Genomic DNA, 18,951 nt, shown 5'->3' on the forward strand with positions numbered 1-18,951 from the left:
ATCTTGGCATAGTTGAATGATAAGAGTTCTGGACATGGAACTGACATACCGTGAGCCTCAAACACCATTGTTTCCTCCTTCATGTGTAAATCTCCTGTTTGCAAAAGACCGCTGAAAAATGAGTGAATCCGAGCATAACACCGACTGTGACGTTGGAGTCAGGATCATTAATATTTATACCCCCCAAATTTGCATTTTCCAGTCCATGTTCTAGGCCAGGCAGTGTTAATGTGGACCTGCACAGCCGAATCATCAGAAGATCTGCAGGTATTGTGAAGAAGCAAGCAAGGACAATAGTGAAAATGGCAGATCATGGATATAAATGTTATGTCTGAGGCTGTGCTGCGGATTTGAGAACTTTTCATTCCCTTCCCACAAAAGAGAACTGTCAACAGGCATGGTTGATGTTTACAACAGGATACCTCACCATTTTAATTCAAAGCTGTTAGTTTGCTCTTAACGGAGGCCGATCAGAACGAAACTCGGTGGGCATGTTCGACTCGTGGCCCTAGAGGTCTGTAAGAATTTTGAAAAATCAGCCACTAGTTGACGCTAACAGGTTTTAGGGCTATGTAATCACGTGATGCATATCATTTGATAGATCTCCTCATACTGAACAACTTTGCCTCAAGAACTACTGCTGTCAATCAATTTGTTCATTAAATACTTGCGATTATGTTAAAAACCTACTTTTGCGAACTAGTCCTAGGTTTTTCGCCCGATCGGAAATATACCAGTGCAGTACAATTCTCTGGAAGCTCTAGATTATTAATTATATAAAAAACTTTAACTTTACCCATTGGGTAGCCATAACAGGATCATTTAGAAAATGGGTATGGCAAAAAACACTCAAAAGCCTGTAAATCCTAAACAAAAACTCAGACAACTCACTAAACTGCCTTATGTGCTTAAAGACCCTAAATGCTTGAACCCCGCTAAATGCTGCTTGCAGCTTTAATTATTATTATTATTATTATTCCGCCGTAAAACGCATTGTGCAGCCCAAACCGTAAGAGCTGGAACTTTGAAACTTTGACAGATGGTAGTACAAAAATCGAGGAAAGGTTCAGAGATTATGACCCCGATTGGCCCATAGGTGGCGCTATAACAACCAAAAGCGCGAAACTGCTCATAACTCCTAGACCGTATGTCGTAGACTCAAGTGTCTTATATCATTGGAAAGCTGGACGCCTGACGAACAAAACGTATATCTCCGATTTCATTTCCGCCATGATAGATTTTCCGCCATTTTGAATTTTGTCAAAAATCTACTTTTGCGAACTAGTCCCTGGTTTTTTGCCCGATTGGAACCAAACTAGTGCAGAAATGTTCTCTGGAGACTGAATATCAATAATTATCGAAAAAAAGTGGAAATTTCGATTCACGGTCGCTAAGGGGCGCCAAAACGTACGTTGTGGGAGGGGCCTATTTTACTAAAATGGCTATAACTCCCGATGTAAATGAGGTATCTTCACCAAACTTGGTACACATGTGTATGAGCTTACTCTGGGGTCACAGTAAAAAAATCGCGACGATTGGCCTCATGGTGGCGCTATAAAATGAAAAAAACATAAAACAGGCTATAACCACCTGACCGTTAGTCCGATTGACTTGAAAATTGGTATGCAGTGTCTTGGTCCAAGGTGCCATGTATGTGTATGAGGACATTGGCGTATCTCAAAAAACATGGCCGCCATCCGCCAACGAAGTTTGAGCACCTATTAGACAAGGTTAACGGAGGCCGATCGGAACGAAACTCAATGGGCATGTTCGGCTCATGGCCCTAAAGGTCTGTAAGAATTTTGAAAGAAATCGGCCACTAGTTGGCGCTAACGAGTTTTACGGCTCTGTAATCACGTGGTGTTACAAATATCCACACAATATGCATATCATTTGATAGATCTCCTCATCCTGAACAACTTTGCCTCAAGAACCATTGCTGTCAATCAAACTGTTCATTAATTATTCATTAATATGTTAAAAACCTACTTTTGCGAACTAGTCCTAGGTTTTTTGCCCGATCGGAACCAGACCAGTCTAGGACAATTCTCTGGACTCTCTAGATCAATAATTATCAAAAAAAAGTTGAACTTTTGCATTTGGATGGCTGTAATAGGGTAATTTATAAAATGGGCGTGTCAAAATACATTAAAAAGCCTATAAATCCTAAATAAAAACTCAGAACTTCACAAAAATTGGTCAGCATATGTGACATAACATCATTAACAAGCATGAAAAATTCTATGGAGATCGGACGATAGGTGGCGCTATAACTGTTAAAAAGCTTTAAAATCATATATTTCCTATGGTAAACTGCCTGTATTGGCTGTAAATGGTCTTTTCCATCTCTGATCATATAATTTTCATATCATAATGTTCAAAACTAGTGCAATACAATTCTCTGGACTCACTAGATCAATAATTGTCAGAAAAAGTTGAACTACTTCATTTGGATAGCTATAATAGGTTCACTTCAAAATCTGGCCTTTACCAAGTGTCCCCGAAAGCCTATATCTCTTTAATCAATGCTCAGACCTTCTTAAAAACAAGTCAGAACGTGTGAAATATCACCCTGAACAAGCGTGAAAATTTTCAGACAGATCGGACAAAATTTGCCTCTATAACAGTTAAAAAGGTGAAAATGATATGAATTAATGGCATGTTAAGCCAATAAGTGGTATTTTACTGCCCCCTGCTGTTTAAAATAGTCATTTTCTCATATTGGTATTGGTATCAGCCATGGTAAATCATGATAAATGATGGTGTGTGTGTATGTGTGTGTGTGTGTGTGTGTGTGGTACAAATATAACAAAGGTTTTATTTTCCAACATGAAAACAAACATAACAGAGTGCTAGTGCACAAACAATAACCGACAATGATAATGGATGAGAGGGGAACTTAAATACACAGATCAAGACAAGGACAACAGGTGACGGTTATGATGATGAGGAGCAGGTGATGATGAGGAGGGTGATGAGGAGCAGGTGCAGGTGATGACGACAGATGGTGAATGTGATGAAGACAGAAGGTGAATGTGATGAAGGTGAATGTGACACCAATATCACTGAAACATTTGTGTGTGTGTGTGTGTGTGTGTGTGTAGCATTATTGTGTGTAGCATATGTAGCAAGTATGCATTATTGAGTTAACATGGAAACACTGGTTTGCTTTAGTGCAGAAAACTGGTCAAAATCATGAGGTTTAAAGTGAAAGTGAGCCAATAAGTGGTCTTCTACTGCCCTCTGCTGGCCATTCTACTTATTAATTAAATTTTTCCACATGTGCTTGCATTTATACTTGAATACACACTAAAAATCACTTATATAGCAATAACTATTATAACACAATCATATTTTGTCAGTGTTAATCACTTTATTTGCACTGACACTTCAAATAATTGCTAGTAATGTGGTAAATCATGGTAAATCATGGTTAACTATGCTGTGTGTGTGTGTGTGTGTGTGTGTGTGTGTGTGTGTGTGTGTGTGTGTGTGTGTGTAAGCATGCATTGAGTTAACATGGATAAACTGGTTTGCTTTAGTGCAGAAAACTGGTTTAAAGTGAAAGTGAGCCAATAAGTGGTCTTCTACTGCCCTCTGCTGGCCATTCTACTTATTAATGAAATATTTCAACATGTGCTTGCATTCATACTTGAATACACACTAAAAATCACTTATATAGCAATAACTATTATAACACAATCATATTTTGTCAGTGTTAATCACTTTATTTGCACTGACACTTCAAATAATTGCTAGTAATGTGGTAAATCATGGTAAATCATGGTTAACTATGCTGTGTGTGTGTGTGTGTGTGTGTGTGTGTGTGTGTGTGTGTGTGTGTGTGTGTGTGTGTGTGTGTGTGTGTGTGTGTGTGTGTGTGTGTGTGTGTGTGTGTGTGTGTGTGTGTGTGTGTAAGCATGCATTGAGTTAACATGGATAAACTGGTTTGCTTTAGTGCAGAAAACTGGTTTAAAGTGAAAGTGAGCCAATAAGTGGTCTTCTACTGCCCTCTGCTGGCCATTCTACTTATTAATGAAATATTTCAACATGTGCTTGCATTCATACTTGAATACACACTAAAAAAATCACTTATATAGCAATAACTATTATAACACAATCATATTTTGTCAGTGTTAATCACTTTATTTGCACTGACACTTCAAATAATTGCTAGTAATGTGATAAATCAGGCTAGAAACATGGTAAATCAAAGTAAATAATACTAGATTGTCGTTTATCTCCTGGTAAATAATACTAGAACGTGGTAAATCATGGTTAACTATGCTGTGTGTGTGTGTATGTGTGTGTGTGTGTGTGTGTGTGTGTGTGTGTGTGTGTGTGTGTGTGTGTGTGTGTGTGTGTGTGTGTGTGTGTGTGTGTGTAAGCATGCATTGAGTTAACATGGAAAAACTGGTTTGCTTTAGTGCAGAAAACTGGTTTAAAGTGAAAGTGAGCCAATAAGTGGTCTTCTAGTGCCCTCTGCTGGCCATTCTACTTAATAATGAAATATTTTACATGTGCTTTTGCATTCATACTTGGACACACACTAAAAATCACGTATATAACTAACTATTATAACACAATAATATTTTGTCAGTGTTCATCACCTCATTTGCACTGACACTTCACATAATTGCTAGTAATGTGGTTAATCATGCTAGAAACATTGTAAATCATAGTAAATAATACTGAAATGAGGTGTATCAAGGTAAATCATGCTAGAATCCTAATAAATCATTCTGGAACATGGTATATGATAGTAAATCATGCTAGAATCATATTAAATAATTCTAGAATGTGGCAAATCGTTGTGGGAGGAGCCTATTTTACTCAAATGGCTATAACTCAAGAAGTAAATGAGATATCTTCACCAAACTCAGTACACATGTGTATGGGTTCAATTTGAGGTCACAGTAAACAATTTTATGGAGATCGGACCATAGGTGGCGCTATAACTGTTAAAAAGCTTTAAAACCATATATATCCCATGGCAAATTGCCTGTATTGGCTGTAAATGGTCTTTTCCATCTATTATGTCAGTGGTTACATGCTTGCTAAATAAATCTTAATAACTTTTGATGCTTTTGTGCTTAAATGCCTTAACTGCTTGAACCCCGATAAATGCTGCTTGCAGCTTTAATTATTATTATTATTTTCCCCTAAAACGCATCGTGCAGCCCAAACCGTAAATGCTGGAGACTTGAAACTCAGCCAAATGGTAGTCCTCAATTTGGGGAGAACCTATCAAAGTATGACCCCGATTGGCCAATAGGTGGCGCTATAGCAAGCAAAAGTATGAAATCAGCCATAACTCCTAGACGGTTTGTCATAGAATCAAGTGTCTTATATCCCTGTAATCCTTGGCTCAAGACGGTCAAAATGTATATCTCCGATTTCATTTCCGCCTGGGAAAATTTTCCGCCATTTTGAATTTTGTCAAAAACCTACTTTTGCGAACTAGTCCTAGGTTTTTCGTCCGATTGGAACCAAACCAGTGCAGAAATGTTCTCTGGAGCCTGAATATCAATAATTATCGAAAAAAAGTTGAAATTTCAATTCACGGTCGCTAGGGGGCGCCAAAACGTACGTTGTGGGAGGAGCCTATTTTACTAAAACGGCTATAACTCGAGAAATAAATGAGGTATCTTCACCAAACTCGGTACACATGTGTAATAGTTCAATCTGGGGTCACAGTAAAAAAATCGCGACGATTGAAAACTAGATGGCGCTATAACATGAAAAAAACATAAAACAGGCTATAACCACCTGACCGTTTGTCCGATTGACTTGAAAATTGGTATGCAGTAGCCGTTTCTCAATGTCAAGGATACGTCCTTCCAAGGACGGGTCCTTCCAAGTCACTTCCTTCAGAGGCTAGGCGAGGCTCCTTATAAGCATTCGGAGAACACGTAAATGGAACAGGCTAGCAAGTGCACGTTATTGCGTCATTACGTCAGTGTAAAGGTCTGCTTTCGGCGCTGAAAAAATGGAAGCGCAAACATTACTGCTTTGGTTGCTGTACAACATTTTTTTTGAGATGGAAATGGAGATGGAAATGGAGATGGTGAGGCAACATCGGCGTCTAAGGAGGAGAATTTTAATTTGTCGCCACCTCTGCCGTCAAAGACGTGGGATGGTAAGTATAACGTTAATGCTCTTATCATTCATTTAAAAATAATTACATCCATTATGTTATGGGTCAAATTGACCCGCACTGTTTAAACACACTTGACAGTCAAAGAATCAATATGATTAAAAAGGAGTTTATTGATTTAAAAACGATTATATTGCCTGAGTGAACAGAACTGCGTCCATAGCAACGATCATGGCAACGGTGTGCTGTATACTTCGCGGTGGTCCGTTATCAAGAAATAACAGACCGGAATTCAACCAAGCCATTGTAATAATATTTAAAAAAATATATAATTTAACAACTATTTGTCTCACAAACAAGATCCCCCCCCCCCCCAACTAGGCTATTTTACCCTATTGAGTAAAATGATCCCTTCAGTCTTTTTCTCCACATTTTGAACATAAAATGTACGTGTGCTTTCTGCATATGTATTTATTGCATTCAACACAAATGGTACTGGTTTTACTTTCTTGTCGAGATCAGCAGAGCTGGTATCTTTTCCATTGACACTTTTTATTTAGAAAAAATTAATTGACAAATTGTCAAATTGACCCACAACATAATATGAGTGTTAAGCTTACTGACTGGTAACATTCTAGCTGTTAAAACACATGCAATGGTAAAATATGTGGTCAACAAAAAAAGGCTAGGCTATATGAAGTAAAAATTGCAAGGTGAATCACCAGTAAAAAGGAACAGCTTTAAATACCCCCACCCCACCCCCACCCCCTGCAAATCAGTTGAGCCGATATTTTTGATAGTTTAACAAAGATTAAATAAATGACATAACTGAAATTATACTTAAACCTTGCTCTCTTCTACATGTTGTACAGGCTCGGCACTATTGTGCCATCAATGCCACAGTACCAGTACTGCAGCGGTACTATGGAGGGGAGGACACTCGGCCAGACTTCAGGCTGGGCAGAGAGGCCATGCAGCAGCTGATGGTGGCCCTGAAGACTGACAGGCAGCACGGATGGGGCCCCACCCTGGAGACACTCGTGTTCCTGTTCTGGCTGGCAACCGGTTCAGCCTACAGAGTTGTCTCCAGGGTCTTTAGCATGCCTCTTCCCACAGTGCACAGAGTTGTCCACAAGATGGCAGATGAGGTGGTGGCTGTGCTCCCCCAGTTTGTCCACTTCCCCCGCACACAGGAGGAGCTCCAAGTGGTTGGGGATGGTTTTGCTCGATTGGCTAATCACCAAGCGTTTGGCAAGGCAGCAGGGGCAGTAGACGGCTGCCACATTAGAATAAAATGTCCCGGCGGCCCTGATGGTCACGATTATAATAACAGAAAGCTTTTCCCTTCAGTGGTGCTCCAGGCAGTCTGTGACCATCAGGGCCGCTTTATTGACATCTTTGTGGGTTACCCAGGAAGTGTACATGATGCACGCATCATCAAGAACAGCCCCATCTACACTAGTGGGACTTACCCTCCACCTGGGTATTTTCTCCTAGCTGACGGTGGCTACCCATGTCTACAGGAACCCCTGGCCCTTATCACACCATATAAGAGGCCAGTGAGAGGCATGGCAGAGCAAAGGTTCAACTATCATCATTCCAAAGGTCGCACAATCATTGAGCGTGCATTTGGAATGATGAAAACCCGCTTCAGGTGCATCTTTTTAGAAGCACTTGAAGTACATACACTGTTTGTCCCTAAGGTAATAAATCATTGTAATACTTCTGTAGTGGATTTCTTAATCAAATCATAGTATCCTACTCAAAATAACAGTTAAATAACAACTTTTAAAGTCACACTTCCTTCTGTGTTCATGTTTTTTCATATCTCAACAGTCTTGTATCCTTTTGCTCTGCCTTGTGCACAGGTGGTGACGGCGTGTGTAATTTTACACAACATTTGTGTTGGTGTTGGGGATGTGCTGGAAGAGGGTGTGGAGGAGGAGGACAACCAGCCACCTGTGGAGCTTGATGGTGGGGAGAGCCGGAGTGGAGCTGCTTGGCGGGCTGCGCTGACCAACGAGGTGTCTGCACTCCACGAGGCACCTCTTGACCATGACTATTTTTGTCAGGTGAATAATTAAGTGTGGACTATGACCTGCTGCGCTTACATCCAAGTACATACATACAACACCATTGTACCAGTGATGTACTGTATTATGGTCTTAACTGACCATAGAAGTACATTAAAGGGATAGTTCACCCAAAAATGAAAATTCTGTCATCATTTACCCACCCTAAAAAGTTGTTTCAAACCTGTATGAATTTCTTTTTTCTGCTGAACACAAAAGAAGATATTTTGAAAAATGTCTGTAACTAAACAGTTGATGGACCCCATTGACTTCCATAGTAGGAAAAAAATACTATGGAAGTCAATGGTGTCCATCAACTGTTTGGTTACAGACATTTTTCAAAATATCTTCTTTTGTGTTCAGCAGAAAAAAGAAATTCATACAGGTTTGAAACAACTTAACTTAAATGATGACAGAATTTTCATTTTTGTTTTGTTTACCTTCTTATTAAACCTTACCTTCTTATTTAAAAAAAATTATTTAAGTTTATTTTAATTACCTTCAGTGATACAATATTAAATAAGCTGCAACTGTTGTAGAATTAATTATCATCTTACATAACAGATTGGATTACCACTGGACTAACCTAAACTTTCTTCTTCTGTCTGCAGCCTTGAAGCAACAACAGCAGCACCGGCAGTGCTGTAGGCAGTGTGGCTGACGGCCGTGTTCTTCTCGTCTTGTTGTATATAGTTGTAAATGTTTAAGTTGTTGTATATAGTTGTAGATATGAGAATGTTTTTTAAATGAATTTGCTGCTTAATGTATATAGTTGTCAATATAGAAATGTTTAAATAAAAAAATTTTTATGTAACAAAGATGAAATTAATGTTGTTTTTAAAGCTTGGAATACTGAACCAGAAAACGTTGTAAAATAAGGGTGAAGATATTGTTCAATACATTGTTTTGTTTTTCTATTGCAGTCTAAAGAACAAGTTTAAAAAAAAATGAATATACAGTTTATATTAAATAATTAAGGGGCAAAGACAAAATCAGTTCAATTTAATTGACTTTATTTTTCTGCCAACCTCTCCAACAGCAAAAAAAAGCGGTTGGACCTCTCTCTGGCCTCTGCTTCCCTCCTCTCATCTGCCTCCCTCTGGTATTTCATATCCTCCCTAAGTAACTGTAGGATTGGATCCTCTCGCTCCCTTCTCCTCTTCTCTCCTCTGTGCCCTGCTCTCTCTTTGCTGCTGTCTCTCACTCTCTCCTCCTCCTCCTCCTCCTCATCCTCGCCTCTCCCTTCATCTACCTCTTGTGCAGTGCTTGGCCCTGGTTTTTCCTGTTGGATCGAGGCAATAAGGCAAGGGGGCGAGACTGCTGCAGACTGCCCTAATGCCTCGTCCATGAGGGCAAACCAGGGCCAATTTCCTGCTGTCACCTTGCCATCCTCTGTCCCTTGACCTGTGGCAGGACACTTACATTCCTAAACAGTGAAGATCAAAAAGTTGTGATGATGTACACTATCATTCAAAAGTTTAGGGTCAGTGCGATTTTTAAATGTTTTTAAAAGAATTCTGCTAACCATGGCTGCGCTTATTTGATTAAAAATACTACAAAAATCAGTTATAGTATTAAATATTATTACAGTGTAAATCAGCTGTTTTCTATGTGAATATACAATAAAGTGTAATTTATTCCTGTGATCAAAGCTGAATGTTCAGCATCACCAGTCTTCAGTGTCACATGATCCTTCAGAAATCAGTATAATGTGAGGATTTGATGCTCAAGAAACATTAATGATTATCAATGTTGAAAACAGTTGGTCTGTCAGTTGTACAGTTTTTTTTTCAGGATACTTTGATGAATAGGAAGTTCAAAAGAAATATAATCTTTTGTAACATTATAAATGTCTTTACTGTCACTTTTGATTAAATTAATTATTCCTTGATAAATAAAAAAGTATTGATTTCTTTCCTCCAAAAAAATAAAAATAAAATTCTCACTGACCCCAAACTTGAATGGTAGTGTATTAGTACTATTGTAGACTACACTGCATATACTTGGAAGCAGGCCCAAGTCTGTTAGATTAACATTCAAGGCTTACTTCAAAAATCACAAGTTACATTAAAATGTAGATAAATCATTATTTCCATACTTGTCTCCCACCTTGTACTTGGTTTTTAAGTTGTCCCACTTTTTTTTGGCCTGGGCGTGGGAAACCCTCCCCTCGAGCCCCATCTTCTCCAAAATAAGCCTATGTGAATGACGGTGGGGGGCGGGGGAGAAATAAAAAGAAGATTACACAGCTATCACTTCTGAACATTAAATAATTTGCTTCGTTCTCACCGATATCCGTTCGCCGCGGTGTCTCTTCCCCCAGTAAATAGCTGTTTTTTTTCTACACGGAGACGTATGAACGTCTCCGTTTGTTCCTTGGTCCCTGTTAAAAAAGACGAGAAAGCTTTTCTAACGCTGTGAACGGTATAATATTAACTTTGGACAACGTTGTTCGTTATTTACAAAAGAAAATGCCGGTGACGGCTAACAATTGTGAAATGACAGGTCCGGTTCAGTTAGCCATCAATAACGTAATTTGTATAATTTATAATATATCAATACGGTAGTAATCTGTACTTTTTAATAAAAAAATTTTAAAGTACTTTGTAATTTGTAAATATACTTACATTTAAAAGCATATTGTCCCGTTGCCGCTCCGACTCCGCTAACGTCCGACATTTTGTATTTTTGAACTAAGATATGAAAGCTGCGCGCATAGGATTGTGGGTGATTTGAGAGCGCGAAGAGCGCGAAGTCTACTCATATGCATCCTTTCCTGTGTATGGGATATTTTTCGAACGAAGGACGCAGTCCTTGGTTGAAATTCCGAGGATCCTCGACATTGGAACAGTCCTTCGACGGATGTCGATGACGTAGCATCCTCGGAATTCTGGCTTCCGAGGATCCTTCCTTGACATTGAGAAACGGCTAGTGTCTTGGTCCAAGGTGCCATGTATGTCTATGAGGACATTGGTGTATCTCGAAAAACATGGCCGCCATCGGCCAATGAAGTTTGAGCACCTATTAGACAAGGTTAACGAAGTCCGATCAGAACGAAACTCGGTGGGCATGTTTGGCTCAAGCCCCTAGAGGTCTGTAAGAATTTTGAAAGAAATCGGCCACTAGTTGGCGCTAACGAGTTTTAAGGCTCTGTAATCACGTGGTGTAACAAATTTCGTCACAAAATGCATTATCATTTGATAGACCTCCTCATCCTGAACAACTTTGCCTCAAAAACCATTGCTGTCAATCAAACAGTTCATTAAATATTCATGAATATGTTAAAAACCTACTTTTGCGAACTAGTCCCTGGTTTTTCGCCCGATCGGAACCAGACCAGTCTAGGACAATTCTCTGGACTCTCTAGATCAATAATTATCAAAAAAAAGTTGAACTTTTGCATTTGGATGGCTGTAATAGGGTCATTTATAAAATGGGCGGGGCAAAATAAATAAAAAAGCCTATAAATCATAAATAAAAACTCAGAACTTCACAAAAATTGGTGAACATATGTGAAATAACATCATTAACAAGCATGCCAAATTTTATGGAGATCGGACCAAAGGTGGCGCTATAACTGTTAAATAGCTTTAAAACCATATATTTCCTATGGTAAATGGTCTTTTTCATCTATTATGTCAGTAGTTACATGCTTGCTAAATAAATCTTAATAACTTTTGATGCTTTTATGCTTAAAGGCCTTAAAGGCCTTAATTGCTTGAACCCCGATAAATGCTGCTTGCAGCTTTAATTATTATTATTATTATTATTCTTCCCTAAAACGCATCGTGCAGCCCAAACCGTAAGGCCTAGAGACGTGAAACTCGGTCAGATGGTAGTAGTCTTGCTCGCTACTCAGATACCCGGACTCGTCCCAATCGGCCAGATGGTGGCGCTACAGCGCAAAAAACAAAAAAATTGCACATTTTTGCTTAAATCTCATTAACCGTTTGTCACAGACTCAAGTGTCTTATATCATTGGAATCCTTGGGTCAAGCCGAACAAAACTGGCCTCAAGGATTTCATTTCCGGTATGCAAATTTTTCCGCCATTTTGGATTTTGTCCAAAACCTACTTTTGCGAACTAGTCCTAGGTTTTTTGCCCGATCGGAACCAAACCAGTGCAGAAATGTTCTCTGGAGTCTGAATATCAATAATTATCGAAAAAAAGTTGAAATTTCGATTCACGGTCACTAAGGGGCGCCAAAACGTTCGAAGAAGGCGGCGCCTATTTTACTAAAATGGCTATAACTCCAGAAGTAAATGAGGTATCTTCACCAAACTCGGTACACATGTGTAAGAGATCAATCTGAGGTCACAGTAAAAAAACCGCGGTGATTGGCCACATGGTGGCGCTATAACATGACAAAAACATAAAACAGGCTATAACCACCTGACCATTAGTCCGATTGACTTGAAAATTGGTATGCAGTGTCTTGGTCCAAGGTGCCATGTATATCTATGAGGACATTGGTGTATCTCGAAAAACATGGCCGCCATCGGCCAATGAAGTTTGAGCACCTATTAGACAAGGTTAACGGAGGCCAATCGGAACGAAACTCGATAGGCATATTCGACTCATGGCCCTAGAGGTCTGTAAGAATTTTGAAAGAAATCGGCCACTAGTTGGCGCTAACGAGTTTAATGGCTCTGTAATCACGTGGTGTTACACTTATTGTCACAAAATGCATATCATTTGATAGATCTGCTCATGCTGAACAACTTTGCCTCAAGAACCATTGCTGTCAATCAAACCGTTCATTAAATATTCGTAATTATGTTAAAAACCTACTTTTGCGAACTAGTCCTAGGTTTTTCGCCCGATCGGAACCAAAAAAGTCTAGGACAATTCTATGGACTCTCCTGATCAATAATTATCGAAAAAAAAGTTGAACTTTAGCATTTTTCGCATGGGTATATTGGGTCATAAAGAAAATGGGCGTGGCAAAATGCACTCAAAAGCCTATAAATCCTAAACGAAAACTCAGAACTTCAAAAAAATTGGTGAGCATATGTGCCATAACATTCTAAACAAGCATGTAAAATTTCATGAAGATCGGACGATAGGTGGCACTATAACTGTTAAAAAGCTTTGAAAACCATATATTTCCTATGGTAAATTGTCTGTTTTGGCTGTAAATGGTCTTTTCCATCTATTATTTCAGTGGTTAAAAGCTTTCCAAATAAAACTTAATGTCTTAAATGCTTATGTGCTTAAAGGCCTTAAATGCTTGAACCCCGATAAATGCTGCTTGCAGCTTTAATTATTATTATTATTATTATTATTATTATTCCGCCGTAAAACGCATCGTGCAGCCCAAACCGTAAGAGCTGGAACTTTGAAACTTTGACAGATGGTAGTACAAAAATCGAGGAAAGGTTCAGAGATTATGACCCCGATTGGCCCATAGGTGGCGCTATAACAACCAAAAGCGCGAAACTGCTCATAACTCCTAGACCGTATGTCGTAGACTCAAGTGTCTTATATCATTGGAAAGCTGGACGCCTGACGAACAAAACGTATATCTCCGATTTCATTTCCGCCATGATAGATTTTCCGCCATTTTGAATTTTGTCAAAAATCTACTTTTGCGAACTAGTCCCTGTTTTTTTGCCCGATTGGAACCAAACTAGTGCAGAAATGTTCTCTGGAGACTGAATATCAATAATTATCGAAAAAAAGTGGAAATTTCGATTCACGGTCGCTAAGGGGCGCCAAAACGTACGTTGTGGGAGGGGCCTATTTTACTAAAATGGCTATAACTCCCGATGTAAATGAGGTATCTTCACCAAACTTGGTACACATGTGTATGAGCTTACTCTGGGGTCACAGTAAAAAAATCGCGACGATTGGCCTCATGGTGGCGCTATAACATGAAAAAAACATAAAACAGGCTATAACCACCTGACCGTTAGTCCGATTGACTTGAAAATTGGTATGCAGTGTCTTGGTCCAAGGTGCCATGTATGTGTATGAGGACATTGGCGTATCTCAAAAAACATGGCCGCCATCGGCCAATGAAGTTTGAGCACCTATTAGACAAGGTTAACGGAGGCCGATCGGAACGAAACTCAATGGGCATGTTCGGCTCATGGCCCTAAAGGTCTGTAAGAATTTTGAAAGAAATCGGCCACTAGTTGGCGCTAACGAGTTTTACGGCTCTGTAATCACGTGGTGTTACAAATATCCACACAATATGCATATAATTTGACAGATCTCCTCATCCTGAACAACTTTGCCTCAAGAACCATTGCTGTCAATCAAACTGTTCATTAATTATTCATTAATATGTTAAAAACCTACTTTTGCGAACTAGTCCTAGGTTTTTTGCCCGATCGGAACCAGACCAGTCTAGGACAATTCTCTGGACTCTCTAGATCAATAATTATCAAAAAAAAGTTGAACTTTTGCATTTGGATGGCTGTAATAGGGTAATTTATAAAATGGGCGTGTCAAAATACATTAAAAAGCCTATAAATCCTAAATAAAAACTCAGAACATCACAAAAATTGGTCAGCATATGTGACATAACATCATTAACAAGCATGAAAAATTCTATGGAGATCGGACGATAGGTGGCGCTATAACTGTTAAAAAGCTTTAAAATCATATATTACCTATGGTAAACTGCCTGTATTGGCTGTAAATGGTCTTTTCCATCTCTGATCATTTAATTTTCATATCATAATGTTCAAAACTAGTGCAATACAATTCTCTGGACTCACTAGATCAATAATTGTCAGAAAAAGTTGAACTACTTCATTTGGATAGCTATAATAGGTTCACTTCAAAATCTGGCCTTTACCAAGTGTCCCCGAAAGCCTATATCTCTTTAATCAATGCTCAGACCTTCTTAAAAACAAGTCAGAACGTGTGAAATATCACCCTGAACAAGCATGAAAATTTTCAGACAGATCGGACAAAATTTGCCTCTATAACAGTTAAAAAGGTGAAAATGATATGAATTAATGGCATGTTAAGCCAATAAGTGGTATTTTACTGCCCCCTGCTGTTTAAAATAGTCATTTTCTCATATTGGTATTGGTATCAGCCATGGTAAATCATGATAAATGATGGTGTGTGTGTGTGTGTGTGTGTGTGTGTGTGTGTGTGTGTGTGTGTGTGTCTGTGTGTGTGTGTGTGTGTGTGTGTGTGTGTGTGTGTGTGTGTGTGTGTGTGTGTGGTACAAATATAACAAAGGTTTTATTTTCCAACATGAAAACAAACATAACAGAGTGCTAGTGCACAAACAATAACCGACAATGATAATGGATGAGAGGGGAACTTAAATACACAGATCAAGACAAGGACAACAGGTGACGGTTATGATGATGAGGAGCAGGTGATGATGAGGAGGGTGATGAGGAGCAGGTGCAGGTGATGACGACAGATGGTGAATGTGATGAAGACAGAATGTGACACCAATATCACTGAAACATTTGTGTGTGTGTGTGTGTGTGTGTGTGTGTGTGTGTGTGTGTAGCATTATTGTGTGTAGCATATGTAGCAAGTATGCATTATTGAGTTAACATGGAAACACTGGTTTGCTTTAGTGCAGAAAACTGGTCAAAATCATGAGGTTTAAAGTGAAAGTGAGCCAATAAGTGGTCTTCTACTGCCCTCTGCTGGCCATTCTACTTATTAATTAAATTTTTCCACATGTGCTTGCATTTATACTTGAATACACACTAAAAATCACTTATATAGCAATAACTATTATAACACAATCATATTTTGTCAGTGTTAATCACTTTATTTGCACTGACACTTCAAATAATTGCTAGTAATGTGGTAAATCATGGTAAATCATGGTTAACTATGCTGTGTGTGTGTGTGTGTGTGTGTGTGTGTGTGTGTGTGTGTGTGTGTGTGTGTGTGTGTGTGTGTGTGTGTGTGTGTGTGTGTGTGTGTGTAAGCATGCATTGAGTTAACATGGATAAACTGGTTTGCTTTAGTGCAGAAAACTGGTTTAAAGTGAAAGTGAGCCAATAAGTGGTCTTCTACTGCCCTCTGCTGGCCATTCTACTTATTAATGAAATATTTCAACATGTGCTTGCATTCATACTTGAATACACACTAAAAAAATCACTTATATAGCAATAACTATTATAACACAATCATATTTTGTCAGTGTTAATCACTTTATTTGCACTGACACTTCAAATAATTGCTAGTAATGTGATAAATCAGGCTAGAAACATGGTAAATCAAAGTAAATAATACTAGATTGTCGTTTATCTCCTGGTAAATAATACTAGAACGTGGTATATCATGGTAAATCATGGTTAACTATGCTGTGTGTGTGTGTGTGTGTGTGTGTGTGTGTGTGTGTAAGCATGCATTGAGTTAACATGGAAAAACTGGTTTGTTTTAGTGCAGAAAACTGGTTTAAAGTGAAAGTGAGCCAATAAGTGGTCTTCTAGTGCCCTCTGCTGGCCATTCTACTTAATAATGAAATATTTTACATGTGCTTTTGCATTCATACTTGGACACACACTAAAAATCACGTATATAACTAACTATTATAACACAATAATATTTTGTCAGTGTTCATCACCTCATTTGCACTGACACTTCACATAATTGCTAGTAATGTGGTTAATCATGCTAGAAACATTGTAAATCATAGTAAATAATACTGAAATGAGGTGTATCAAGGTAAATCATGCTAGAATCCTAATAAATCATTCTGGAACATGGTATATGATAGTAAATCATGCTAGAATCATATTAAATAATTCTAGAATGTGGCAAATCGTTGTGGGAGGAGCCTATTTTACTCAAATGGCTATAACTCAAGAAGTAAATGAGATATCTTCACCAAACTCAGTACACATGTGTATGGGTTCAATTTGAGGTCACAGTAAACAATTTTATGGAGATCGGACCATAGGTGGCGCTATAACTGTTAAAAAGCTTTAAAACCATATATATCCCATGGCAAATTGCCTGTATTGGCTGTAAATGGTCTTTTCCATCTATTATGTCAGTGGTTACATGCTTGCTAAATAAAACCTGATAACTTTTGATGCTTTTGTGCTTAAAAACCCTTAAAGGCCTTAATAGCTTGAACCCCGATAAATGCTGCTTGCAGCTTTAATTATTAGGGGTTCAAGCACGAAGTGCTGAAACCCTATTGTAATTGTGCTGATTTTTATTATTATTATTATTAGGGGTTCAAGCACGAAGTGCTGAAACCCTATTGTAATTGTACTGATTTTTATTATTATTATTATTATTATTATTATTATTATTATTATTTTTCTTCTGCCGTAAAACTCATCGTGCAGCCCAAACCGTAAGAGCTGGAGCTTTGAAACTTTGCCAGATGGTAGTACAAAAATCGAGGAGAGGTTCAGAGAATATGACCCCAATTGGCCCATAGGTGGCGCTATAGCAACCAAAAGCGCGAAACTGCTCATAACTCCTAGACCGTATGACGTAGACTCAAGTGTCTTATATCACTGGAAAGCTGGAAACCTGAAGGTCAAAACGTATATCTCCGATTTCATTTCCTGTATGCAAATTGTCCGCCATTTTGAATTTAGTTAAAAACCTACTTTTGCGAACTAGTCCTAGGATTTTTGTCCAATTGGATCCAAAACAGTGCAGAAATGTTCTCTGGCGTCTGAATATCAATAATTATCGAAAAAAAGTCGAAATTTCGATTCCTGATCGCCAGGGGGTGATAAATTAATGTTGTGGGAGGAGCCTATTTTACTAAAATGGCTATAACTCGAGAATGAAATTAGATATCTTCACCAAACTTGGTGCACATGTGTATGAGTTCAATCTGGGGTCACAGTAAAAAAATCGCGACGATTGATCACTAGGTGGCGCTATAACATGAAAAAAACATGAAAACGGCTATGACCACGTGACCGTTAGTCCGATTGACTTGAAAATTGGTATGCAGTGTCTTGGTCCAAGGTACCATGTATGTCTATGAGGACATTGGCGTATCTCGAAAAACATGGCCGCCATCGACCAATGAAATTTGAGCACCTATTAGACAAGGTTAACGGAGGCCGATCGGAACGAAACTCGATGGGCATGTTTGACTCATGGCCCTAGAGGTTTGTAAGAATTTTGAAAGAAATCGGCCACTAGTTGGCGCTAACGAGTTTAATGGCTCTGTAATCACGTGGTGTTACACTTATTGTCACAAAATGCATATCATTTGATAGATCTGCTCATGCTGAACAACTTTGCCTCAAGAACTATTGCTGTCAATCAAACCGTTCATTAAATATTCATAATTATGTTAAAAACCTACTTTTGCGAACTAGTCCCTGGTTTTTCGCCCGATCGGAACCAGACCAGTCTAGGACAATTTTCTGGACTCTCTAGATCAATAATTATCAAAAAAAAGTTGAACTTTTGCATTTGGATGGCTGTAATAGGGTCATTTATAAAATGGGCGGGGCAAAATAAATAAAAAAACCTATAAATCATAAATAAAAACTCAGAACTTCACAAAAATTGGTGAACATATGTGAAATAACATCATTAACAAGCATGCCAAATTTTATGGAGATCGGACCAAAGGTGACGCTATAACTGTTAAAAAGCTTTAAAACCATATATTTCCTAGGATAAATGGTCTTTTTCATCTATTATGTCAGTAGTTACATGCTTGCTAAATAAATCTTAATAACTTTTGATGCTTTTATGCTTAAAGGCCTTAAAGGCCTTAATTGCTTGAACCCCGATAAATGCTGCTTGCAGCTTTAATTAGGGGTTCAAGCACGAAGTGCTGAAACCCTATTGTAATTGTAAGG

The 18,951-nt window shown here is 38.5% G+C and overlaps 1 protein-coding gene across 1 annotated transcript; it reads left to right on the forward strand.

Moving 5' to 3' along the window:
* Positions 1–5,813: 5,813 nt before the first annotated feature.
* On the forward strand, positions 5,814–8,967 carry LOC311290353 (putative nuclease HARBI1). Its single transcript, XM_084408783.1, has 4 exons — positions 5,814–6,139; positions 6,970–7,800; positions 7,966–8,169; positions 8,781–8,967. Exons 1-4 carry the CDS (start codon positions 5,990–5,992, stop codon positions 8,784–8,786), a joined length of 1,191 nt encoding a protein of 396 aa, XP_084264909.1. The 5' UTR covers positions 5,814–5,989; the 3' UTR covers positions 8,787–8,967.
* Positions 8,968–18,951: the final 9,984 nt, after the last annotated feature.

Source organism: Rutilus rutilus (assembly GCF_951802725.1).
Source record: "Rutilus rutilus genome assembly, chromosome: 5".
Classification (NCBI taxonomy): Eukaryota; Metazoa; Chordata; class Actinopteri; order Cypriniformes; family Leuciscidae; genus Rutilus; species Rutilus rutilus.